The sequence below is a fragment of the Sciurus vulgaris genome (genome assembly GCF_902686455.1).
Source record: "Sciurus vulgaris genome assembly, chromosome: 15".
Lineage (NCBI taxonomy): Eukaryota > Metazoa > Chordata > Mammalia > Rodentia > Sciuridae > Sciurus > Sciurus vulgaris.
Genome location: NC_136476.1, coordinates 82,789,595 through 82,814,942, shown reverse-complemented (window position 1 = coordinate 82,814,942; position 25,348 = coordinate 82,789,595). Strand labels below are relative to the sequence as shown.

The 25,348-nt window shown below is 53.8% G+C and overlaps 1 protein-coding gene across 15 annotated transcripts in view; it reads right to left on the bottom strand.

The window, feature by feature from the left end:
• Nucleotides 1-1,949: 1,949 nt before the first annotated feature.
• Nucleotides 1,950-25,348, bottom strand: part of RALGPS1 (Ral GEF with PH domain and SH3 binding motif 1) — a 265,526-nt gene continuing 242,127 nt past the window's right edge. For 6 of the 15 annotated variants that reach the window (XM_079112919.1, XM_079112914.1, XM_079112915.1 and 3 more), the window contains 6 exons: nt 24,696-24,747; nt 14,677-14,760; nt 13,341-13,446; nt 12,309-12,401; nt 12,073-12,178; nt 10,275-11,174 (listed from right to left, as the gene is read on the bottom strand). In XM_079112919.1, coding sequence (XP_078969045.1) covers nt 11,029-11,174; nt 12,073-12,178; nt 12,309-12,401; nt 13,341-13,446; nt 14,677-14,760; nt 24,696-24,747 — 587 coding nt within the window. In that variant the 3' untranslated portion in view covers nt 10,275-11,028. Of the gene's footprint in view, nt 6,394-7,123; nt 8,940-9,083; nt 9,690-10,274; nt 11,175-12,072; nt 12,179-12,308; nt 12,402-13,340; nt 13,447-14,676; nt 14,761-24,695; nt 24,748-25,348 lie in introns of those variants that run through there. The other 9 variants (XM_079112918.1, XM_079112926.1, XR_013759595.1 and 6 more) reach the window with 8 other exon arrangements.

Here is a 25,348-nt window from a genome sequence, read left to right as displayed (position 1 = left end):
AGTCAGCCTTCTTCCCCAAAGCCAGACCCACATCCGCCCCGGTCCCGCCCCGACTCCGCCCAGCAGTTTGCACGCCCCCCGCCGGGCTCAGGCTCCGCCCTTCCCACGCCCAAATCCCACCCCATACCCAGCCCAACTGGCCCCCTTGCCACTCAGCCGGGCAGTCCCCGCCTCCGCCCCGCCCGGAACTTCTACATAGTCGTCCTCGGGCCCTTTCGGTCCACTACAGGCCCCGCCCCGGCCCCGCCCCAAGCTCCAGTCACGCCCCTGCTGCTCATGCAACGCCGGGGTCCTCCAGCCAGTCTTTGGCACGCACTTCTGTGGCGCTCACAGGCCCGAAACACTCTCCCCCTCCTCAACCCTGTCCCACCCGCCGCGTTGGCCTTCCGGCTCCTCGCCCTTCAGCACAGACCCAGCCCTGCCCACCTACCCCTTAGCTACTGAGCGCCCGCGCGGCCCCTGCCCTCACACCGCAGCACCGCTCCCTCAGCGTCGCTGCCCGGCCCCGCCTCGCCTCAGTCTTTCCAGGCCCCTGTCGTAGCACCGCCCCCTTTCGGGGCCGCCCTTCCCGGCGTCCCGCCCACAGGCATGACCGCAGCGCTGGAGCCCCGCCTCTTCTCTGCCCAGACCCTCCTGTCCGGCGGACCCCGCCCCCGCCCCGCCCCAGCCCCACCCACGCCGCCTCGCTCACCTCTCCTAGCACGTTGCCTGCACGGGACCGCCTTTCTGGCTAAACAGGCGTTCCTCTGTGAAGCCTGCGCTAGCTCGGATCGCTCGGTCCAGCGAGGATCGGTGGTGTCTCTCCCGGGGGCTGTTTGTGGCACCGGACTCAGTCAGGGTGAGGGGCTGGAGCTTTGCAGGCTAGCCGTCGTGGGTTCAAGTTTTGATTTAATCACTTTCCCACTTTGTGACAGCTGTGCTTACTTCCTCCCCAAATTAGATAGGTCGTCTCAGAGCCCTTGGACACTGGCTGAGGACGGGGACCCATCTGGGTAAAGCTGGGGATTACTGTGTCATCTAGATCATGGGAAGAAGTAAACTATGGCTACTTCAGCAAGCGAAGCCTTGTCGCAGTTAGGAAGGTGTGACCATGCTGGCCTGGAACTAGCATGGTGGAGCACACCCTGAGGACCTTTGCTTAGACAACAGCAGCGTTGGAAGGCACTGACCAGGCACTGAGGCAGGCAGAGCCAGGGGATCCCATCAGCGTGGATCATGGCACTCCCTGGAGCACTCCCTAAGTGACTTTCCCTTGCCTCTCCTCTGGCGCGGCCTCCCTTGTTAATGCACATTCAAGCAGAGAAGACAGTCTGGAAGCAGAAGGACGGGGATGCCTGGAGGGGCGACTCGGGGAGCTCCCATGAGAGAGGGAGAGATGTATCAAGAGCTTTCCATTTCTCCTTCCAGCCCCTCTTGAGATTCCCTTGGTCCTTGCCCCAGGTTTCCACAAGACAGCCCTTTTAAGACAGTCTTTTAAGCAAGCTAGAGTGGATTTTGGTTTAGTTTTTGTGTTTTTGTCTAGCATCATGATCTTCTCCTTTCAGACTTAGACCCACGACTCCCGTGATCCTTTACTCAGTGAGATCCTGCTGCTTTCCCTCTTTTTCACCCTGCTCCTCGTTTCTGCTGCCCTGCCCCCACCCTGGCTTCCATGTTTTCTGTGGTCTCTGAACTGAGTTTTCAAGTGCCCATTGCCCTCTAAGGTCTCCAGCTCTCCTGCCTTCTTCTCCTCAGTGCCCACAGCACTGTCCCTGTCACTTTCTGAGGGTACAGCTCCCAAAAAATCCTATTTATGTTCTAGTTACTCAGCTTTGCTCTGAGTGCCCCATACCTCCTTCATGTTGTATCTGGCACAGTAACTGTTTGTCATGTGAATGAATGTGTGTGATTTTAATAAATAGAGCAATATTCATTGGAAAACACATTTAATTTCAAAGTAAACAAAGATGTCTGTACATTAAAGTATTTAATTAGTGAAACAATTATTATCAGTGTAACAAGCTGAAAAATACAGCAACTTGATACAAGACTGAGGTAACAAAATACTTCACCAAAAATCTAAAGAATCCCATAGAGGGCTGATGTTCAGTGGTTATTGCAGATGAGACAATTCACAAGTATTAGAGAAAGTCTTTACACAACTGCATGCAGGAATCTGCTGGAAAAAAAGACAGCCTGGGAGAATGCAACGGATTTAACAAGAAATGAACTAAAATGTAGAAACTGATTTTCAACCCACTTAGAAGAATACATAAGAAATTGAAAACTACTTTCTATGCAACATTTTGAATGCTAAGTGGAAAACCATGCATTTTGGCACGAAATTTATTAAAGATTACACTATACTAATAAATTAATTTCTATCATTTTGTTACTGAATGGTCACAGTCATTCAGAAATGGATAGAGACTGGTGGTTACAAAATGAACGGATGTATCTTCTGCACTGCTGTAAGGGGATTTCGGGGCTGCCTGTGGAGTAAACACACTTGTTCAACAGAGGGCTATGAGGTGGACCAACATCCATGATACAAGGTCTCCACGGCCAGGAAAATACAGCTCTTGCTCATACTGTACTTGAATTTAACACTGAAGTTAAAGATGAAAGCCCATCACATAAGCTCTGTAGACGTTCTGACCTTACTCTCTCATTCTGCCTTTGGAGTCCTCTGTATACTCAGCCACAGCTCTGTGCCTAGCTGTTCTGAGCCAAGTGCCCTCTAGTGCAGACTCCAGCTAGTCCTCATTGTGATGGAACTCACAGAGTACAGCTGTTCAGTCTCTGGGGACTTTTGAAGCCTTTCTGGAAGAATCTGTGCACAGGGTTTGTACCCAGGATTAGGGGAGAAGTGGGGTCTTCCCCAAGGAGATGCATGAGATGGGGATCATTTGTTCATGGAGTGGTCAGTCCCATTGAGGGAGATTCGATCTGTCTCGTTTTCAGTCGTTCCTACCCTGGGTAGAGCCTGGCGCGTGGGAAGCACTCACGAGAGAGATGAATGAATGAATAAATGAATGAATGGAGATTTTATGAAGAGAAACTCATTTCAAAGGGCCTCTAACAGTTTTTGTTTTTAAAACATGAAATCACCCAATATTTCAATAATGATGTAGGGTTGATTAAAGTCATTTATGGAGTCACAGAAGAGCAGCAAGACTCTGTTTTTGGTGATGTTCACCTGGTGACGGTGAGTGTCAGCAATGTGGGTGCAGCACTCTGGACCCCACCCAGGAATAAAGCAGGTTTGGCTTGCAAATGGCTCCCCATTTTCACAGACCATATTCCACCTGAAATATGGCATCCTTAAAGATACACCTTTCTGGGCTCAGGAAGTGAGAGCAAGGTAAAGGCAGAAACACTGGCTCTCTTGGTAAGGAAAAGAAATGCTTTAGAAATCAGTTGGCAATCAGGTTCTTTCCTCAAGGATTCCTTCAAGTATTCAGCACCTCTGTCTGACAGGAGACTGAACCATAAGGGTGTGGGGTGCTGCGTTCACCCTGGGCACATTCAGAACAATGTTTCTACGGCTCTCGACCAAACCCATCTCCACAAAGCATTCCAGTTGCCAGAATGCACTTAGCTGACCTTGAGATTCAGAATGTGTTCAACTGAGGGTCAGAAAGTATGCAGGGTGAGCTGCGTGGATTGTTCTTGGGACATCGTAATGCTACTAGCTGCCTACTCCAGTATGTAGACTGCATTCTACAACTTTCATTTTGGCCACAATTTGTTTGCCTTAAGAAAATTTACAGTATATGCATGCAAGACATAAGACCTTCAGTGGGTTCACAAGTATTTGTGCACTATGGACAGTCAGACAGGAGCAAAAACCAGAAACTCTTCCCTCTAGGGTGAGAATCCGCCCGAGGATTCCCCCTGTGTGGTCTGTGCCTGGTTTGTGGGACAGGCTAGCACTGGGAAGACAATCAGCACTGAACTCACGTGCCTGGCCTAAATCCCTGGTTGGAGAATCGAGTATATTTCAGCTACATCTACAGGACTCTTCTGGTCTGTTCAGGGCTCTTACCAGTCCTACAAGACTGTTGCCAACAAGATTGGCTTTTGCCAATCAGTCCAAACTGATTCTTCAAGAGTCCAAGGTGAGAAATGATTCTGGGAGGGGATGTGGGATCATTCTCAACTAGTGAATAGACTAAATGCTTTGAAAAAAATTGTGATTGTGCTCTTTCAAATTAGCTCAGAAGAAAACATCTGTGAAGGGGAAGAAGAATCTGTAAAGGAGAGAAAACAATTTGGTTTAGTCGAGCCTGAAATTCTGGGGTTTGGCATCTGCTGTATTTCATATGTGAAAAGCCAGGGTAGTGTGAAGAGGGGAAACCAGGAAAATATGCAGCCAGTGTTCTGTTCTTGCACTTTCATCCCAGCTGAAGACCTTTCAGAAGTTAACAGGTAGGATCAGGTTTGATGTAGGTCAAAGCGAGACCCCTGCATGGCTCTGGTCGGAGGTGCCTGCAGCACTTGGCCTTGTCACTCAGCCTCTAGACATCAACTTGAAGAGTCTACGTGCACACACTCAGACCTGGGGTATGGGTGGACATGCAAGACTGCAGCCAAGATCTGATGGCACCGACATTACCATCTGGAGTTCCTTTTGGCATGAAAATATCCAGTCTCTGCTCCAAAGGCAGGTGAGCTTCTGAGCAGTCGGGCTCCAGCACAAAGTATCACCCTGATGACAATACTCCCTCAGTGACACATTCAGATTTTCAGAGTCATCACCATTTGATCAAAGTACAGTGGTGGGGCCGTTGGTGGATGTCATTTTGACCTATTACAGTGTACTGGTTAAGGTGTTGTGAAGCTTCTTGCTAGGAAACTCCTCAGAGCAGTTTGATGCCTGGTTGAAGTGAATTTTGATACCATGATAGCAATAGACCCAGAAATTCAGTCTCTTTCAGAAAACCATTTCAGGGTTTCCCTCTCAGGATACAGATATTCAGGTTAAAGAAGAGAGAGAGAGAGGGAGACAGGCTATGATGATAAAACACAATTAATTTTGAATAAAAATATATTTGTGTAAAATAAAAATCACTTTAAATTATGACAGAGCATGACAGATAAAGGCCGTTGTTCATGGGAAGAACTCTTAGCCAAACGCAGAGGCTGGACCATTTGCTCCCCAGGGCTCTCAGATGGTCATCCACAGTTGTGCCCTTGGACTTGGGTGATGGAGAACTTGCTGGTGACTGCATTTGGGGGCAAGACTAGGGGAGCTTAAGGCCTCAGTGTCACTCAGCTCCCAGCATGGTCAGGAATCCTGGTGGGCCCACCCTGGCAGTGGAGGCCAAGGGGTGGGATGGCAGCGAGCATAGCCTGCCCTGTGGGGGAGGTTGGTGTGAAGGGGCTTCTGGGCAGCCGATCACTGTGAGCATGGCGGCCTCTGAGCTGCTTCTGAGGACACCAGGAGAACGCGTCACAACTTCCCATGCAGGCATGGCAGGAGCAGGGGAGTGAGAGGGGCCCCAGGCCCTGCTAGCAGAGGCTACGGGAGGAAGCAAGCAGGCCAGCAGCCCAGTCCACCGTCCTGAGCCGGTTCCTGCTTGAAAGGGTTGACAGCAACAAGGCCTGGAAGGGCCCTGGGGCCCAGGAAGCCGGCCTTCCAGATGAATAGCACCCATAGGAACAGAAAGCAAGACACGATTTAAGGCATTGTTTGTTTACAGTGAGAGAATGTGAGGGAGCCTTGACACTGGGGCTCCCACTCTGATCTTTCTTGGTGGACAAGGCTATGACTGAAGGTTAAAGCAGGCCCTCAAAGCGAATGAAGTGTGTGATGTCACAAGTCTTGTGCCAAAATGCATGTTTCTCGAAGAGTTCACACTCACTCGCACGCACACATGTACGGCACACACGCAGAGGACGCTTTGGGGGGTTGTACAAAATCTGAGGCAGCCCTGTGGGTGAGCAGCCCCATGCACTTGGGGTGTAACGAGCCTGTCCCGCAGCCTGTCCCACTCTCTGACCCTTTCACAGGTTAATGCTGTCCACTGTGTCAGCAGAAAGCAGGAGAACCCAACATGGGCCAAATGCGCTCTGTTGCAGAAGCAGCTGGTGGACGACAAGGGCCCAGAAAGGGGACTCAGGTGTGCAGTCTGGGTCCAACAACCACCCTGTGAGGTGGTGCTGCAGGATGAGAGTCATGAGAGTCGCTGGGGATTGACAGGTGGATCCAGCACTTAGGGAGCCCTCTGGGACTGTGAGGCTGAAGCACGCGTCCCCTGAGTCTGGCTGTGAGGCTCCCAGTGCCCTGGCTCACAGCCTGTGCCCAGGATTGATCTTTTTCCACCAGGCCCAGTCTGGGCTCCCAGAAGCCTTTGCAGTCACGCCAAGTCCTGCAGAGACTTATTCAAATGACATAAGGTTTGCAGGTACCTAGAAAAGAAAGCTCAGCTTCTTGTCAAAGTTTCAATCCTCAGAAGGGACAGGTTGGTCTCTAGGGGAAATCTGTTAATGCACAGGGCAGGTGGGGATGGGGCAGGGCAATGATAGCAGCTGCCACGTGTCATGCGATCCCCGTGTGCTGGGTACTGCTCTGAATGCTTCATATGCATCGTGTTCTCAAGTCCTTATGGCAATCCTACGAGATAGGTGCCAGAAGCATCTCCATAACAAAGACAAGAAACTGAGGTTCAGAGGGTTTAAGTCCATAGCAAGTAAGAAGTAGGGCTAAGATCCTAAGGCCACATTCTCAGCCATTATGCTCTGATCAAAATAAAACTGGGTTTGGGGTGAGGAAGACAAACCCTGAAGGAATGGAGTGTATGCCTTTGGAGGGGACCAGCCTCAGGGTGTGGGTCATTAAGGGATGGCAAGTGGAAGCACAAGAGAAGGAGGAAGTGTGTGGATGCTGAGAACCCCAAGGCCTTTCCATAGCTGTGTCCAGGACAAGGTCCTAGCCCCCTTTATTGGGGGGACCACTGACCTCAATGTCAGAATGTTGCCCCTGTCCCCAAAGCTGTCTCCAGACCCCCAGACTTGGACTTTCTTCTCTGGCATTGCTGTGGGCTCCAAGAGATTTTATTAGAAGCAATGTCATATATATATATATATATATATATATATATATATATATATATATATATATATATATATCTTGCAGTGGCCCACACCTGTAATTCCAGCGACATGGGAGACTGAGGCAGGAGGATCCCAAGATTGAGACCAGCCTCAGCAGCTTAGTGAAGCCCTGAGCAATTTAGTGAGAACCTGTCTTAAAATGAAAGATAAAAAGGGGCTAGGAATGTGGCTCAGGGGTAGAGAATTCCTGGGTTCAATCCCCAGTACCAATTAATAAACAAACAAAACAAACACATGTTGGTGACAATTTGGTCAAAATGATCAATCAGGAAAAAAATGCATTCCTACATACCAGGAGACAGTTACAAGAATGTTCGCAACAGCGTTCTCATAGGAACAAAAGGCTGGAAGTCATTCCTGTGATGACTGACAGCAGAACTGATAGAAAAACCAGCACAAATAAATGAATGACAGCTACACACGCTAACACTGATGAGTCTTAGGACTGTGTGGTAAAAGAGCAAGTCGCAGAAGACATGCGCACTTCTGGTTCTAGTCATAAAAATGCTTTAAATATGTACCCAGACAATACATGAAGATAATCAAATGCATGTTCTAAAATCATGAAGGAGGGTGGGAGGTGTAGCTAGCATGGATGCCCGCCCTGGGGTCACTCTCCCCATCACAGTGAATGAAAAAAAAGACACAGCTGGAGCAGAGCTATGGGGTGAGGGTGGAGGGAGAGAATCAGGAAGAGGCACTGGGGGAGGGCAGGGCTCTGGGGCCTGGAGGGCTCTGCATTTTGGCTGGGAGGTGGACTTGTGGGTGTTCATTCTGCTGTTGTTTGCATCTTACACATGTTATAAATAAGGTTTAAGTGGATTCAGTGTCAGTAAAACAATCTTGAGAAATGCAAAATAGAATGCAGTCTAGTGGCTGAGAGTCCACGTGGACAGCTGCATCTCCTGTGACACCCTTTCATGCTCTCCCTTCCTTCCTTTGCAGGGATACACTGTGACTCATCTAAATAATCCCCTGATGTTGAGTATTTACGTTGTTGCTGACCTCTTACTATTACATACAGCACTATGGGACTACTTGATGGGAAGCAAATTAGAAATAGAAAGGAAAAAAAGAAAATGTCCTCACCTCTAGGTCTGAATATTGGACAAAAGTACTTCAAAGTGGCAGAGGCTTGCCAGGTACGGTGCATTTGCTAACATGTGTGACCCCACAAAGGCTAGCTCTGCCCCATGGTTTTTTCTAAGCCTCCACTGCCCACTGAGCAGCTGCTGCCACCTGCCGACTGCTCCCAAAAGAAGGACAACGGGTCCTTAGTCTAGGGTTCTCCCTGCTGTGCCTGGGGGAGACCAGGGCCCTGCCTCTTCCCCCATGCCCACCTAGGCAGCCCACCTAGGCAGCCCACTGCAGGGCTGCAGTTCCCGTTGGACCTGGAGCCCCCTGGCCTTCTGTACACAAATCATAGGGAAACCTGTGTGTGGCGGGTGGGCATCAGTGTGCTATGTTCTTCTTGGCGCTCAGAAACACCTGGGGTAACCAGTGTGGAGGAGGCCACAGTGGCTCCAGGTCCAGCTCTTCCTTTCTCAATGCAGTTTGAGGTGGTGGTCACTTGGTTTGAATCTTGACAACTTATTCCCTTTGGGTTGCCTTCCAACAACCATCAAGCCAAACCACTGGTCTTCCCATTGTGGAGATGGGCAATTATGTTGCTCTAATGTACAAAATACACACAAACTGAGCTGGAGATACAGCCCGGTGGCAGAGCACTTGCCGAGCATGTCTGAATCCCTGGCTTTAACCCCCAGTATTGTTGGGGGAGGGGGAAGTAAACACTCTGGAAACTTCAGAATGCTAATGTCCTGTATTTCACTGTAGAAAGTCTACATGCATATACAAACATACATGCATATACAAACACACATGCATATACAAACATACATGCATATACAAACACACATACATATACAAACATACATGCATATACAAACATACATGCATATACAAACATACATACATATACAAACATACATGCATATACAAACATACATACAATATATTTTTTTTCAGTGCTGGGGATTGAACCCAGGGCCTTGTGTGCTAGGCAAGTGCTCTACCCGCAGCCCTCTTCCCCTATGGCTGACCATGACCTTGTGATCTTCCTGCCTCAGTCTCCTGAGTAGCTGGGATTGCATGCATACCTCAGTACAAACAAGACTAAGCCTTCCCATGTTCCTGCCCTTCCCTATACTGCTTATACCTGGGGCTTCCTTCAGGGATGGCACACAGATTGCTATCGAGGGTTGTGCAAAAGGAATCTGCTATGGGTCAGAGGGTTCCAGGTATTTTGTTCGTTGTTGTTATTTGTTTGTTTGTTTTTATCAAGAACAATGCTACAGTGAACATTTTTTAATAGACATCTTTAAGGACATGGGTAAGCACGTCCCTAGCAGTCCCACAGGTGAGTCAAGGGACTCCAGTGCAGTTTATTTGGGGCCTCCCTGTGCTGCCTCAAGTTTATCCTTGATTTAGTCTTGTCCTGTTGCTTCCATTTGTTGAGGATGTTCTGCTAGTTCTGCTTTCCAGTTTCTTAACACGGACAATCTCAATCAGCTTCTCTCGTGTGTCCTCATCTACATTACAGATGAAAATCCTCAGTGGGACCAAGCTGAGTGCAGAGCCCAAGGACCTGCCACTAGGGACCTCGCTCTGTTTACAAGAGACACTCTGAGGAGCTGAGAAGTCTGGCTGTGCTGTGTCCCTGTCCCCCTAGTCCCAAATGCCTAGGTGAGCTTGGCTTTGCTGAGGACCCTGCAGGCTGTGGAGCTGCTGCCGGCTTCTTGTCTGCCTCCAGTCATCAGCAGCCTTTCCTCCTGGAAGCTACCACTAGCTATTCCACACCCTATCCTCTCTCCTCGAGAGACTGAGGAGAGGGATCCCATGTCCCCATGTCCCTCCTGACAGGGGTGCTTTGGGACAGAAGCACTGATGCGCCCCCATCTGGTGTGGAATGTGGAGGCAGCCTCATGTGTCCCAGGCCTGACTGGCTAGCTATGCTCCCAGTTACAGGTGCTCCCAGGGAAGTGGAGGTGCGAGAGCCCAGACCAGCACGGTCAGAATCCAGAGGCAGGTGCTGTGGACCAGACCCCAGCCCTTGGTTTGCTAACTGTGGGGCCTTGAACAAGTGTCTGCCCCTCCCTCCCTGCTTCTGTCCCTCCCTTCGTTCCTTTGCTCCTTTCTTTTTGGTTCTGGGGATAGAACCCAGGGGTGATTTACCACTGAGCTATATCCTCAGTCCTTATTATTTTTATTTTGAGACAGGGTCTTGCTAAGTTGCCTGGGCTGGTCTTGAACTTGCAATCCTCATGCCTCAGGCAGCCTGAGTCACTAGGATCACAGGCCTGCACCACCATACCCCACGTCTGTTACTTTATGAGCCTCGAGACCCTCAGTGTTAAATAGAGATAGTAAGAAAAGCTACCTCACAGGTCTGTGGGAGGACTTGGCCAACTCCTGCATGTGAAGCATTTGTGTAACAGGTGGTGAGGAGATGGGTGACAGTGGGGGCAGAGGGATACACTTCATTACCGGAGTCCCCATTCATCAGCAGCGTGCTGGGCACATGGCTGGCCCTCAGCAACTTAGCCATTACTGTTATTCCCAAGGGTGACTGGCAGGGAGCCCGTTTGTCAGTGTGGCGTATTCCCAAGAAGTGGACTTTTGGGGGATGACCTAAATAGATGTGGGAACACGATCCTTGACTGATGTCACATCTGCCACCTCACCTTCCTCCAGTGGATGTTCCTGTGGCATTTCCTTTCATGGGAAAGACACAGGAACCAGATTCAAAGTTCTAATCTGGAGCTGGGCTTTGTTCTAAGCTAAGAAGGGGTGGCTGGTCCCAAGGGAAAATGCTGACACAGGGAGGGTGCCCAGGAGCAGAGCTGATGGCTTTGAGGAAGGAATGGAGCCCTATTTTCTAAGGAGCTGAGTGCCCAGGGTGGGAGAGGATGCAGTGGACTTTACCTGAGGCCTGTTGCTCTTACACGCGTCATCCAAATGCTTGTGCCACAGTATTGCGTGGAATCGGGAGCCCGTCTGAAACTTGTAAACATTGCCTAATGGGCAGAGAAAGCACTGGTTGAGAAGAGGGACACATGGGAGGGTCACCTGCGACAGTGTAAAGGTAAATAGGCATGGGGTGGCTGAAGTAGGGGACACCAGGAGCAGACCTGGATGAGCGGGAGCTGGCAGGGGAGGCAGACTCCCATGCTCCTTTGGACCAGGCTTGGCCATATTGGGGCACTGGTGCCCTTGGCTGTCTGGCAAAGCCTGTGTACCCCTTCTTAGAATTATTATTTTAAATGTACAAAATATAATACAAAGAAAATCATTGGTAGATATCAAAACCACCTTCAAACAAGCTGAGTAATGTAATTCTATGCATGCTGCTATATTAACACACTGATAATAGATCTAGTGGCAGGTCTGACACTGTGCTGTTTCAAAGATGAACAAAAATGATGTTTTGAGATATGTACAAATGACACATGGTATGAAAATATCTTCGATTTCTCTTGGAGACAAATCACAGGGTCTGGAGTTTTTGGAAGTTGCAGAATTCTTTTCTGAGTTGACCTTGGACCCGGACAGCCAGAGTCCTGTGGTTATAGTCAAGTCAGGGGTCCCTGAAATGACCCAAACCCAAGATCCTCCCAGCCCCACAGTCCTGCCTCACCTAGCACTGTTATTTATTCCAAGATCCTGAGGCTACAGCTCCAGGAGAGGGGCCTCAGTAGCCCCAGGCAAAATCACGAAACCCAATTCCTGCAACCATTGCTCAAAGGACACACCAGCTGTGGTCTAAGCAGCTTTGTGGACTAACAAGGGAACTTGTGGGCCACACTGAACCTCACACAAAGGAGAAATGCAGCCTCGAAGGTCCTGGGCTTTGAGATGCACCTTGGGCCGGAGTGCAGTCGGGGAGCCGCAGGTGTCAGGCCAGCCGCTGCCTACCTTTGTCAGGGTTATTCAGCTGGAAGATGTCGGGGTGCTCAGGGTCGTCAGGCAGTTGTACCATCCAGCCCACGATGGAGACCTTTTTGCCAGGTGTGGATTTATACTGGAGGGGAGCAAGAGAGAGCCGGGAGGCCTACCTGGGCCAGGCCACTTCCCTCCCATCCGCCCCTGCAACTCACAGAGGCGCCCCACTGAACGAAGTCTGGCGTGGGAGTCCTCTCCACCTGACTTACGTGTTTTCTGTCTGTGCCCCTCAAGGACTTGGCTCCGTAGTACAGGAGGGTGGATCCTGAGAGTATGACCCAGTACCTGGTCCATGATGACAGCTGCAAAGCAAGGGGAGGCAGAGAGATGACATAGGGTGGGGACAGAGTGGCCCAGCCACCTCCATCAATGCCAGCACAGGTTTCCTCTCTTCCCTGCCGCCTGCCACCACCCTCTGGCAATGCCACTAGGAGAAGAGGAGGGGCTTTTCTCGCAGCCCTCTTCTGTTGCCTCACGTGGCCTTCCTTTCTTCACCTTCTTGAGGGCAGGCCAGGGCCCCGTTCCTACTTGTTCCATTGCCCTGAACACAGAGGGTCCTGGGAAAAGCATGTTTGAAATACAGACATGCCAAGCCCCTGACTAGAAGAAGCTTAACACCTGCAGTGAACAGTTTGGGAGGAGACCGAGTGGCTGCAGGGCCCCGCCACAGGCCTGCTTCTGTGTCTCCAGGGTGAAGATGCAATTCCTTGCTCAGGGCACTCTGCTCCTTGGTCTGGGAAAAAACACTCCAGTGGGGGCTTTTGGTTCTGCAAAGGTAAAGCAAATACCCCACCCTGGAAGGAAGACTATGTCCCCAAGGAGCTGGCTGCTCTGCATCACGTGACCTCTGAGTCCAGCCAAAGGCCTCCTGATGCCTGGTCCCTGTGCTTTCCTCCACCATCTTAGATGCTGCCAGGGAGGGAGGGGTTCTGCATATGGAGATGCTGCAGAGCAAGGGATGTGCTCTGGGCCACTCAGCATCCTGGGTTCTGAGAGCATCCCACACCAGGGGTCTCTGCCCATCACCACAGCTCTGGCTCACCCATGCTCTCTGTGTGCAGCCACTCAGCCACATATGGCCTTCAGGAAGGGGCACAATCTGGTCCAGGTTACAGAAGTGGACACTGAGACCCTTGCCTACTTTGTGACTTGGCCAGGATGGAAGCCTGGTTGGCAGGTTCCTAGACTCAAGCTGCTCACTGCTGCCCGTACTGCTTCCAACAGATGTGTTCCTGACTTACTGCGGGCTTCCGTCCTTCCTTGAGCAGGGTCTTCCTCCTCAGAGGCCCCTCCATGGTGGGCACAGCTGCTGAGCTCCCCAGGGTACAGGTGCATGGGCTGGTGGGGCTGAGGGGAGACCACCATTCAGACTTGGCCAGAACAGCTGAGGCCAGGCACACTCACGGGGCCCTTGGTGCCCTGGGTGAGTCCATGATGTTCCCACAGGCCAGAGGGCTCACGAGTGCTGGGCCAAGCTAGGGCAAGGAGGGCAAGGGAGCAGAGGGGGCGCCCACAGCCGAGAGCTCCAACCTCCTTGTCCTCGTACAGGCTGCAGAGCTCTAGGCTTGTCACCAAGTGTCCCATGACCCAGTCCCAGCAGCAGCCCACCCTCTCCAGGGGACACCTCTGCCATGCTTCCTCCTGGCTGCTCTGGGGGTCTGGCGCCTGTGTGCTTCCTCCACCTGAGGAACATGAGGCCTTGCAGCCGCAGCTCTGGTGGCCCCCCTCTGTGCCGCAGGAGTGCTGCAGCACATGGGAGCGGAGGGTGGAGTGGAAAGGAGGGAGAGGAGTTCCCACATACGGTCCCCTGACGCTTTTCCTCCAGGTTCCTCCTTCACCCGCTCACTTGTGGATCAGGCACCACACGTGGGTAGTGACGATGGAGGGCATGGCCAGCCTGGCCTCATCCTGCACTCCAGATCTGCATGCTTCTGCTCATTGGAAGTCCCAGAGACACCTCACCCTCCCTGCCTTCCCCTAGCCTGCTGCCTGCTGCTCGAGCCAGAAGCCTGAGGCGTGTCTCCTCTCATACTCGCCACACACAACCTGATCGATCCCAAGCATGTGCTGATCCCAGGTCCTAATGAAGTCTGGCTGTCCTCCCACCCCCGTCCAGCTGCCAGCTGCCCCCTGCTCCCCCAGGCCAGTGCACCTTCCTCTGGACCACTGCCTGGTGCTTTCCCCATCTGCTTCCTCTCCACACAGCCCAGTCCTGCACCAAGTGCCCCCCACCTGCTACTGCTGGACGTGGCTCTGCCCACTCTCCAGTCTCACCTGTGCCTCCATGCACAACACAGCCTTTCCTCCACTCGGTCACCTGCCCTCCCAGTCTCATAGTCCCACCCCCAGGCTCTCTGACTGGCAGCACACTCATCTCCCTCCGTTATTTTACCAATTCCTATACTTTTTCCAATCTGGGTTACCCCGCTCCTCTCCCCAGATGGCCTCGCACCTCCTCTGGGATCATCAGTGCGCCTGGCAGTGCATCGCGGATGCAGAGACTGTGTCTATCTCCTTCACAGCCTCTGGCGCAGAGGTTTGCACCCTAAAGCTATGAATAAGTGAACAAATGAATACCTGTACACACAGCTCCGGGTTCTGGGAGAATTCCGAACTGGAACCCGCCAGTTGGGCCCCAGTGTGGCATAGAGACGTCCCCTGCTTCAAAGGAAAAGGGGTGAATTTTAGCGATGGCCTGGAAAGACCAGACTTCAGAGTACCTCAAACTATGTGGGTCAGCCTCCTCCCGACTCCTCATTTGCGCTGCAAGCACATGTGGGGCACATCTGGAGCACTCCCACCTCCCCAATCTCGGTCAGCAAGCACACACCCCTCAGGGTCCCCATCCAGGAAAGTCCCCAAGTCTTCAGGTGACTATTTCCTTAGCCCTTTCCCAGTCACTCCAGTGCAGGGCTGTCCTGTCTGACATAGAACACCGCGGCCCGTGCAGCGCACGGTAGGTCCATGTTCCAAGGGTGTGCGGGCACAGACTGTGGGTGGTCTTGCACATTGGGCAGCATCCCCATTCACCAGGACACAGCTGGATCCCGCTGTCTGGTAAGTCTTCTCCTCTGGATGGCCTCCTCTGCTGGCTTCAACCGTCCCTGCAGATTGGCTCTGTGACCTGATCAGCATTCCAGAGCCCGAGTGCCAGGACCTCTCCAGGGCCTTCAGCTGGCATTTCTCTCAACTGTGACCCTTTCTGGGGGGGGGGAGCTTGGCCTCCCCCTCTCTGTATTCTTTTCCATTTTAGAGACTCATTCCCCAAATCCACTTGTGGGCCAGCTTCTCCTCACCCCTGCAGCGTACTCCAGCCGTTTCTTTGCCCATGGGCCAGATGACAATGTAGCTTCCTGTATAAAGTCAGACAAGGTCCCTACTTCCTTTCCAAATATTCCCAGTAGTCCACACCAGCCTCGGCACTGGCCCTGGGGCACTAGCCGCCTGTGGATCCCGGTGGGCACCCTCGTAGCCTGCTGTGGTGCCTCACACCATTGCTGAGCTCAGGGCCTCGCCCTCCAGCAGAGGACATATTGTTTCTGATGGTTATTGGGTCCACTGTCCAGCGCCCAAGTTCAGGGCTGGTAGAAGTCTGCTGGCCATCTGGATGGCTGCTCCAGCACCCCTCTTTGGCCCACCAGCCCCTCTTCTTTAGGTGATGACAGGCCACAGCTTGTGCTTGGCCCCCAGTCTTCACTGCAATGGGTTTCTTGATGGTCCTAGGCTGACCCTGCCCTACCATGAGCTGTGGCACAAATGAGAGGCCTGGGCGCCTAACCCCAGCCCTCAGGCCCAGTTGCCCCATCTCGTCCACCGTAGAGGGTTGGGAGGAAGGGTGTGAGTGAGACCCAGTGAGAGGACCATGGCCACTCTGATCTGCCAGCAGTGAACCCTCAAGCCTCAGCACCTCACCTCCGAGTGCAGCAGTGCAACAGGTCTCAAGCCTCTGCTGCACGGTGCTGTCCAGGGGGCTGCAGCAGGTGGCCCAGCGCCACTCTCCTCCCCAGCCATCACCCTGGATTTGTTATGAGAGGAGTACGACAATGAATGTTCCTACGGTTCTGTTTTTTGTGGCTTTATCAGCTGCCCAGGGATGTCTCCTCCTCTAATGTGGCTTCCCACTCAGAACTGCAGCCTGCCTGAACTTGGGTGGTGCCGCCTTCCCAGAGCTAGTCCTCTGGCCCTTCCCTCCACCCACTCCTCATGCCCCAGGACCGTGAGTCACGACAGGACTGTCCACAGCCACCAGCTGACTCTCAGGGTGGGCAGTGCTGCCACCCTCCTGCTATCATTCTTCCTGCTTCTGCGAGACGGCCCATGGCGGTGTCTTCCGCTGGTGACCCTTGTGGATGAAGGCCTGAGATCCACACCTTCCAGCCAGTCTGGCCCTGTAAGCAGTCCTTCCTCAGGCCCCTCCCCGAGGAGCGGGCAGCCAGCCTGTAGGGGACTGGCAGGATGCTGTGGCTCGCTGGGGTTGCTCCTGAGAACAAGGAGCCCAGGGTGGTGGCGTTTGCGCGGGCAGGTCTTCGTACTCACTCCCTGAAGCTCTGTTTAAGCACGCCTGTCTCCCTACGCGGAGGGAAACTGAGGCTCAGCAATGTGAGGCACCTGATGGTGGCACAAGCCTCACTAAGCAGGCTGCGAACCCAGGTCTGCCTGAGCCGTCGGTGCGGGGAGAGGCGGGGGTCGCGGAGGGGCCTACACAGGCCAGGCTCATGGCTGCTTTATGGGGGGGCCTTCCTGGCATTCCACTCACAGGCATGCCACCATGGTCTCCCCTGCAGCTCGCTCTGTGACTGGGTTGTGCCAGCGTCTGTGAGGCTGTGCAGCCACCGAGTTCTTAGGCCCAAGGATCTCCTGGGCTGGGGCGCCTGCCAGGTCCCCTATCCTACCTGGGGACAGGATGGAGTATTCTCCTGGGGCTTTTGCAGCCAGCTGCTCACTGCTGTTTAAGGACTTCCACCAGGACTCACTCTACCCTGCCAGGGGTGCAGTTCTCACAACCGAGGCTCAAGGAGGCTCAAGGACAGCCACCACTGTCCCACCCCGCTGGCCTGTTACTGGAGGTGAAAAAATGAGTGCTCAGAGAAGGCTGTGTTGGCATGTGGCCAAAGCCTGCCTGGGTCACTCGCTGCTCCAGACTGTGGAAGCCACGTCCTGCTCTCCCTGCAGCTGGGGTGGCAGCACCAAGCCTGGAAGGGCAACAGGATGGCAACCTTTTTCCAGGGTCTGCTCTTAGGAGGACAGAGTTGGAGTGGTGGCCAGCTTTCCATCCCTGTAAGCTGTGGGTGGCAGCGTTGGGCAGGTGGCTCCAGCTGGCCTGGTAGGCTGGCACCGCACAGCCAGGAGCCTCAGCCACAGGCGCCAGATGGCCTGACCTCCACCCTGCTCTGAGAAGATCCATTATGGGCTGTTCAGGGCCAGAGATGGCAGGGCGAACAGGCGGGGGCGCCTGGTGAAGCACAGAAGTCCTGGGCTTTCTTGTGGCTGCTCCCACTCCAGGGCCACAGGCACCTTTCCTAGCATCATTCTGGGGACATGTGGCTCAACACAATGTGTCCTCAGAAGGCCAGTTGGACTGTCCCTTCTCCAGAATGGAGCTGAGGGTGAGGGGTGCGAGCAGGCAACTGAGGGGTGCATGGGAAGTTGTTCTGAGGAGGATGTAACTGCAACCAGCGGGAGCATCTTGGTCCCAGGAGGGCTGGAGAGATGGTGATGATGTCATGGTGGTGGTGGTGGTGGTGGTGGGATGAAGGTCTAGGCGACATGCTTAGTAATATTCATTCCTTATCCCACGACCCTACAATACTGTGAGTGGCACTGTGATCCCTGCCTCACAGATAAAGAATCTGAGGCTCAGAGAGGAGGAGGCACTTGCCCAAGGTCACACCTTGAGGAAGAGGGAGCATGAGCAGGCTGCTGAGGTGGCAGCAGCCAGGGCACTCAGACTGGCCAAGGCATCATTTCCTAGGTGCGATTAGGCAGTAGGCATCACAAGGATTACATTTGCTAAATCCCTGGGTCTTTGCTCCAGTCTAGGGAGCAGAGGAGCAGAGAGAAGCCTTGGATCCCAGCCACTGTGAGGCCTCAGGAACCTTGGTCTTAGCAGAGGCAGGGCTCCACCCCCCAGCTCCTGTCCCAAGTCCACCGAACCTGGGTGGAGTGCGCCAGGGGAGGGGCCCAGGCGTGCTGTCCATCAACCACGCTGACCTCCCAGGCAAGCCCTAGACTGGAGGCCGGGATCATCAGGCAAGGCTCGTCCTGGCCCCTGTCTGACGGTCTCCCTCGTCTGTAGGCAGGGAGCGTCACCCTGACCTCTGCTGGGCCTTGGGACAGCCCTTCTTGCAGCACTGTTTGAAGGACCTTTGTTCCCTTGTGAGCCACCTGTCTTTCCTTCTCTGGGCGATGTCCCTGATTCACTGGGTAGCTCCCTAGGAACCTCACTGGTACTACCTGTCCCCACCCCTTGGATAGCTGAATGGACAGAACAACAGGCAAATCCAAGCCAGGTTTTCTCTGCCGGCAATGAGGACCTAGATCAGAGAGGCCGGGCATCAGGTTCACTGGCTGGGTGAAGCTACTGCATATAAACCCGGGGGCTGTGAGCAGCCATCCTCCCCCGTGTAGTGAGAAGTCCAGAAATCTGGTGTGCGGAGTTAGACAGGCAGAGGGAAGGACAGACACAGGCAGGAGAGTCCTGTCCACCTTCGAGGTACCAGCTATGCAGGATTTGTGGGTGCCAGGCAGAGAAGCCACGGGAAGAAGTTTCTCAGCTTCCGCGAAGCAGCACTGGCTGGCCTGGCTCAGCCTTGACTGGCCTAGCTAAGAACAGGGTAAGTATGAGCCTCTGGAACCAGAGGACCAGCCACTCTTGCCCACTCTTCTCAGAGGAGCCTCAGGGAGCCTCGCTTGCCAGACTCTAGCACTGGGAGCTAAGGGGGAGAAGCAAGAGATGGCATCTTTGGGGGAAAGTAGTCAAGAACTTGGCAACTCATCCATCGGGGCTGCCATGTCAGGGCACTGGGCGGAGCAGCCTCATCAAAGCCAGGTGATCAGAGATGACCTTGGGGAGGGCAGGCAGCCACGAGAGCTGGTGTCAGGCCTTGGGCACAGGTGTCGGGGCAGAGGGCATGAGGTCCTGTCAGTCACCTGAGCATGGCCACTCAAACAGCTGTGCGGCAGCCCAGGGCACCCCTCACTCCAGAGGTTGGCCTAATTCTTCTGAAATACTGTAGAGTATGGGTCTTGGGAGGCACCTTGGGCCTGGCAAAACTGGGGCATTGTCCAGAGTCCTCTGACCCCAAGGAAGGAAATGTGTATCTTTAAAACTGTGTGGGGTAGCCAGGTGCAGTGGCACATGCCTGTAATAATCTCAGCAGCTCAGTTGGCTGAGGCAGGAGGATGGAGAGTGCAAAGCTAGTCGCTGCAAATTAAGGAGGCCCTGGGCAACTCTGCGAGACCCTGTCTTTAAATAAAATATAAAAAAGGGCTGGGGATGTGACTCAGTGGTTAAGCACCCCTGAGTTCAATTTCCAGTACCAAAACCAAACCACCAAACAACAAAAAACCACCCCAAACTGCGTGGGGTAGCAGGCGTGGAGATCTGTCGCTGCCAACCATGACTCCACTTTTCTGGTGTCTCCCTAAGGGCAGCAGGCGATTCCATGAGCTAAGCTCATCAGGAAACCTCACACAGGGCAGAAATTGATCCCGCCCCCTCCTCGATGCCCCTAGCAATGCCAGGACCAACCCCAGCAGCACCCTTCAGAGGACCCGCTCCACAAGGCAGCACCACCCTGGAGGCCAACGAGGGCTGGTGGAAACAACTTCATTCCAGTCTGCCCACCCACCGCAACTGAGATGCCATTTGGGGAGGTTTTTCTCCTCCTGCCCAGCCTTAGCCTGGGTGGCATGCTTGCTGGCAGAAGGCACCTACTGGGGGAAGCTCTGGAAAGTCCCAAATCGGTTCCACCATGGAGTGCACCCCCACCACATGCTGTGCTTACTTTGCATGTCCCCAGTGCACAGCCAAGGAACTGAGACTCAGAGGTCAGGGGGCGCCGTGGGATGGAGAGTGTAGGTGGCCCTGACCTCAGGCCCAGTGCTGCTGACTGTGCCTTTTGCTGTGGAGGTACTTTAAGGACTCTAGAAAGCAGGACATGTCACAGAGCCCACCTGTCCTGCATGAGACCCCTAGTGGCCTTGTGCAATCTTGGGCCACCTTTCCAGTACTAGGACACACCTCCTCAGGTCCCAGGACACCCTTGAGAGTTCACCAAGGTCCTCTTCACCAAATGCCCTTGGGCCTCTGTTAAGCCACCACATCCTCCAGAAGTCACCCTGAACCTGCAGCTCGTCAGGTGGCCCCTGCTGGATGGTATGGTGCCGCAGTGCACTGGTGTGTGGCTTCTTTAAGGCTCCATGAGCTCAGACTCCCTCCCTGCATGTCCCCAGTCCCCAGGAGAGAAGAGAATTCTCTGCTTCAGAGAAGTGGAGTGCTGCCCTCTGCCACTCTCTTCCCTGTCTCCCCAGAGGGGCTTCCTCTGGTGGTTGGGTCTCTGAGGACACTTCTTCCCTCCTGCTTCTCCCTTCGCCCTATCATGGCTCATCTCTCACATGAGAAGTCCCTGCTATGGGCCTGGGAAGACGGGCGGCCGAAGGCTTTGTGTTAAACTCGGCAACAGACTTTCATATTTTGCTTCTTAAAACCAGGTCAGAAATCATCTCTGAAGATATCTTTAAAAAGGTAGATGCTAATTATTTGTCTGAGTAGAAAAGAAGATTCAGCCATTGAGGAACATCTGGAGACTATCCAGGTGAGGCAAGGGACAAGCATCTCTGGAGAACCTGTGACCTGGGGTGATCCAGCTGAACCAGACGGCGCGTGTGCATGCTCACACCCACGTTCAGCTGCATGATTCTTTTTGTTCCTTTTAAAACACAAACCTCTTTTAGGATATGCTGACCCTTGGGTCAATATTCTTGCTCTCACCTTACTGCCAACACCTGCCTCTCCAGTCAGACACAGAGCACCTGCCCCGTTGCCCGCCTTACTGGCCCCTTCCACCTTCACTTCCCTGAGCCTGAAGGTGGCTGGAGCCCAGCCAGGTGTGAGTTCCTGGTCCCCACTCTCCAGCTCATTAAGCTCATGTTGGAAATGTCTTTCCCCTCTCCTCCCCCTCCTCAGGCTGTGGGTCTCTCATTTTCCCTTTGTCCCCATGGATCAGGGCCAACTGGTATAGTCACAGAGAAAAGTGGCCCACCCTCACCCTGCTCCCTCGTGACAGAGACCATGGTCCAGGAGAACTACCTGGCCTTCCTTAGAAGGAAGGCCCTGAGAATAGGGTCAGGCCTTTAGGGCAACCAGGGACTGAGAGATGACCAATTTACCACTAGTCTGCTGCTCCTCCCCAGCCCCGTAGGCCTTTGACTTTGCCAGGGTTGACATGGATGAGGGGACACAGAGTGGGGTGCACAGAGGAGGGTCCCCTTTGCTCCCTGTACCCTCACTCCACAGACCCAGCAAAAGCAGGAGGTGGTGCTTCCACAGTGGTCCACAGCTCCCTAGGCAGTGGGCACTCTGGAAGCTAGACATATCAGGAACACACTAAAGTATGGCCTGGACTCTGGCTGACACCAAGGACCACCTTTGGGCCCCTTCACTGACAACATCCTTGTGTGTAGACTTGAGGAAGGTAAATTCATGAGACCCTGTCAAATGATCTCATTCTTGGCAGATAATGAGAATTCTCCTGCTCACCTGTTCATGGTGGCATTAATGGTGATTTGGATGTGCCTTTGAACCAGTGTAGCTGTATGCGGTGTGGGGTCTCTGGCTTGGAGCCTCTCTGCCCTTTACTTGGTACTTGGCTCCATTTCTCTCCCTGGCCCCAGCCAAGTCTATTACCAGGCCTGGGGTGCTGGGGAACCTGGGAGCTGGTCAACTGAAAGTCATGGCCCCTGAACTTCAGAGCTACAGGTCAAGGTCCTGCTAGTGCCCTAGTTCTGCTAGTCCTGCTAGTCCTTATGGGCCCCTTCCTCTCTCACCTTGTCATTCTGAGTGGGCCAGGGTGGACATCCAGAGATCAATTCCCCTTTAAAGAGGAGGAGTGCGTGGCTTGGGGAGACCCGGGAATGGAGGGAGGATCCAGGCTGAGCACTGGCTACCTGAAGATAAGCAGTAAGGGTGACCCGGGCAGTAACCTGATGGTGACACAACTGTGAGGGAACGGTGACATGGAACAGGGATGTCCAAGCTGAGAGGTAACGCTTCCCCTGGAGCACAGGTGCTCTCGAGGGAGTGGATTTTCTGCAAAGCAGGAGCAGAGGATGGAACAGGGTAGAAACAGGGACTGGCGGCTGGGCCACCAGGGCAGGAGGTAGGGGGCAGCTGGCATCTGAATCATCAGGTTGCATGGGGCCGGGACATCATAACTCCACTGGCATCTCCTGAAGCGAGTGGACCGCTGCTCCCCACAGCCAGGAGGGAATGGTCAAGAGCTAGGTTCCCAGGAATGAGAAACAGGGCACCCTCCCTACAGGGCAGTTGAAGGCCCTGGAGGCAGGGCAGGGCCTCTGTGTGGATACACCAGCTGGGAGCCAGTGCTCAAAGGAGATCCCGCCCAAAATGTACGTGCTATGGACATTGGATGGGTAGCATTGAGATGCTATGAGATGCCACAGCTCACAGTGTTCACCCCAGGGCAAGGACCTCCTTCCTAGTAGCTCTGATCTCTGCTCATACCCCTTAGGGTAGCCCCACCCTCAGCAACTAGTGAGGTGTTGCTGGGAGGTCTGGCAGGGAGTCGTTGCTTAAACAGCAACTGAAAGAGGGCATGAGTGAATGGAGGAAGGAACCGGTGGAAGAATGGAGGAAGGAACCGGGAAGCCCTGCTGTGGTTCTGTGCTGGATCTTGGCCCTGGGCCAGTTTCCTAATTGCTGACCTCTCATTGGCCCGTGTCTAGGGGAGATGCTGGTTTGTACACCACCCTGTTCATTAGGATGTCCCCAGGAGTTCCCTGACTGAGGCGAGTGTTCTGGCGTGTGCCTCTTGGCCCTCAGGCTGGGTGCCCAGAGCAAGAGCAGCGGGACAGGGTTGCCTGAGTTCCCCACAGGAACAGAGCAAATGTCCCTCCCAGAGCCCTGTGGGGAAGGCAGAGAGAAAGCCTGATGGTGTGTGGCCTCCTCACTCCCTCTCCCTGCCCCCATCTCGGGTTTCACGGACAGACACAGTGAGTGACATTGGGCAAGTCCCTATAGCTGTCACTGCCAACCCTCAGGCCGGATCATGGGGCAATGCAGAGGGGGGCTCAATGGCAGGAGGGTATGGATTAGGGTCATCTCTGCCACTGTCAGACGAGTGTGAAGCAGGCATGGCACCTCACCTCTCTGCATGCCCCGGGTATAAAATGGGGACAGTGCGCTGGTGCTGTGGGGAACACTGAGACTATGCAAGCCCACATACAGTGCAGCCCAGAGGCAGCGGCACCTGGGGAGTGCCGAGCACAGCCCCTGACCAGGACAGCCCTCTGCCTGGGGAGCAGCTAGATGGGATCAACCTTCTCTCTGGTCATTTTATGATTGTGGGGACTGAGGTGAGAGAAGCTTCAGCATCAGAGGAGGCGTGAATGTCAGCTGTGTGCACCCATGTACATGTGTGTGGTGTGACGTACATGTACGCGCACACATGTGTGTGCATGTGAGTGGAGTGTACATGCACGGAAGCACACGAATGTGCATGTGTGTTTGTGTATGTACACGTGTGAGTGCACACGGACAAGCGTAAGAGTTGTGGGAATGTGCGGGCCGTGCATACGTAGGTGTGAGTATAACTGTGTGTGCAGCTGTGAGAATATAGGGGGACTCTGTGTGCACAGGCCCCTGGATGTTGGTGGAGGACCCACCCTGAAGGACAGAGAAGGCCTACTTCTCTGAAACATTCTTCATTACTGATTTCCTCCTGCCTGTCCTCAGACCTTGTGTCATCAAGGTGACCTCCACCTTCAGCAGCACTGCAGCTGTAGGATACCCATTCACAGTTTCCTGATGGCCCCAGAGCCCTGGTGCTGACTCAGGAAGCCTTGGTACGTGGAGCGTGTGTAATGGGAGAGTGCCTGAGTGAGAGGCTGGACACCCAGGCAGACAGGCTCTACACAGGCATCCAAACCATGGGCCAAAGGAGTCAAGAGGGTGCATGGCAGGGGTGGCCATTTCCCTGTCACTAGTGCCCAGCAGGGTGGTGTTCAGTAAATGCCAGGCCCAAGGCCCAAGGCTGTGTGGTGCAATACTCTCAGAGTACACCAGGTGGAGCCACGAGCACATCTCAAGACTAGTCAATTCTCAGGCTTCCAGTTTCAAGAACCAGCATTACAAACCCGGTCTGCTCTCAGGACTCCTGCAGCTGGGCTGGAAGAAGTTCTACTCAGTGCATGGGGGTCAGGACCGCACACTCCTCCTGCTCATTCCAGCTGATGAGCCATGGGGCCACCCAGTGGAGGCACAGCAACGGGGCAGGGCTGTCCCTGCCAGAGCCTGTCTCCAACTCCCTGGGCTCTGAGGTGGGACAGGAGGGAGGCTGTGCTGAGGCCACACTCACCTTTCCAGCCCTGAAGACATCTCTTCACTAAACTCTGAGCTCTCACTACTGCCTGGAAAAGGAACACAGATGAGTGAGTGCAGTAGCCTCGCAGAGAGGGGCCTGTCTCCGGGGTCACAGGGCAGAGGCCATGGCTTTCTGAGTCTGTGGGCAGCAACATGACTTGAGTTTTTGCTGCTATTTCTGACTCTGTTCTGGGAGGGCTGAAAGAACCACCCTGTCCCTCCGTTCCCAGATGGGGCCTGCACCTGCTTCCCACTGCCTGACCTCAGGCCTCCCTGCTGGCCCAGGGGAAGCAGGGCTGGAACAGGCCTTACCTGATGGGGACAGAGGCCATGTGAGCTCTTCTACCTGCAAGGTCAGGGCTGGACTAGATGCTAGTCACAGGGTGGCTGACTCAGATCAGCCTGACGTCTTGAGGGAGGGCCCTGCTGACCCCTGGCCTTGGAGATAGAGACAAGGTCTGGGCTGTGCCCCTTTAACACACTTGTCCTCCCCATAGGCCTGTGCCTGGGACAGACTGGGACTCCCTGCTTCTGTAGGGACCACCAGAACCTCTCCAAGGAGAGATTTTTTTCCTGTCACTCAAGCATCCATGCACTGTGTTCTGTACCTTCTCGGACTTCAGAGGCTCTGAGGTTCAAGCGCTTTTG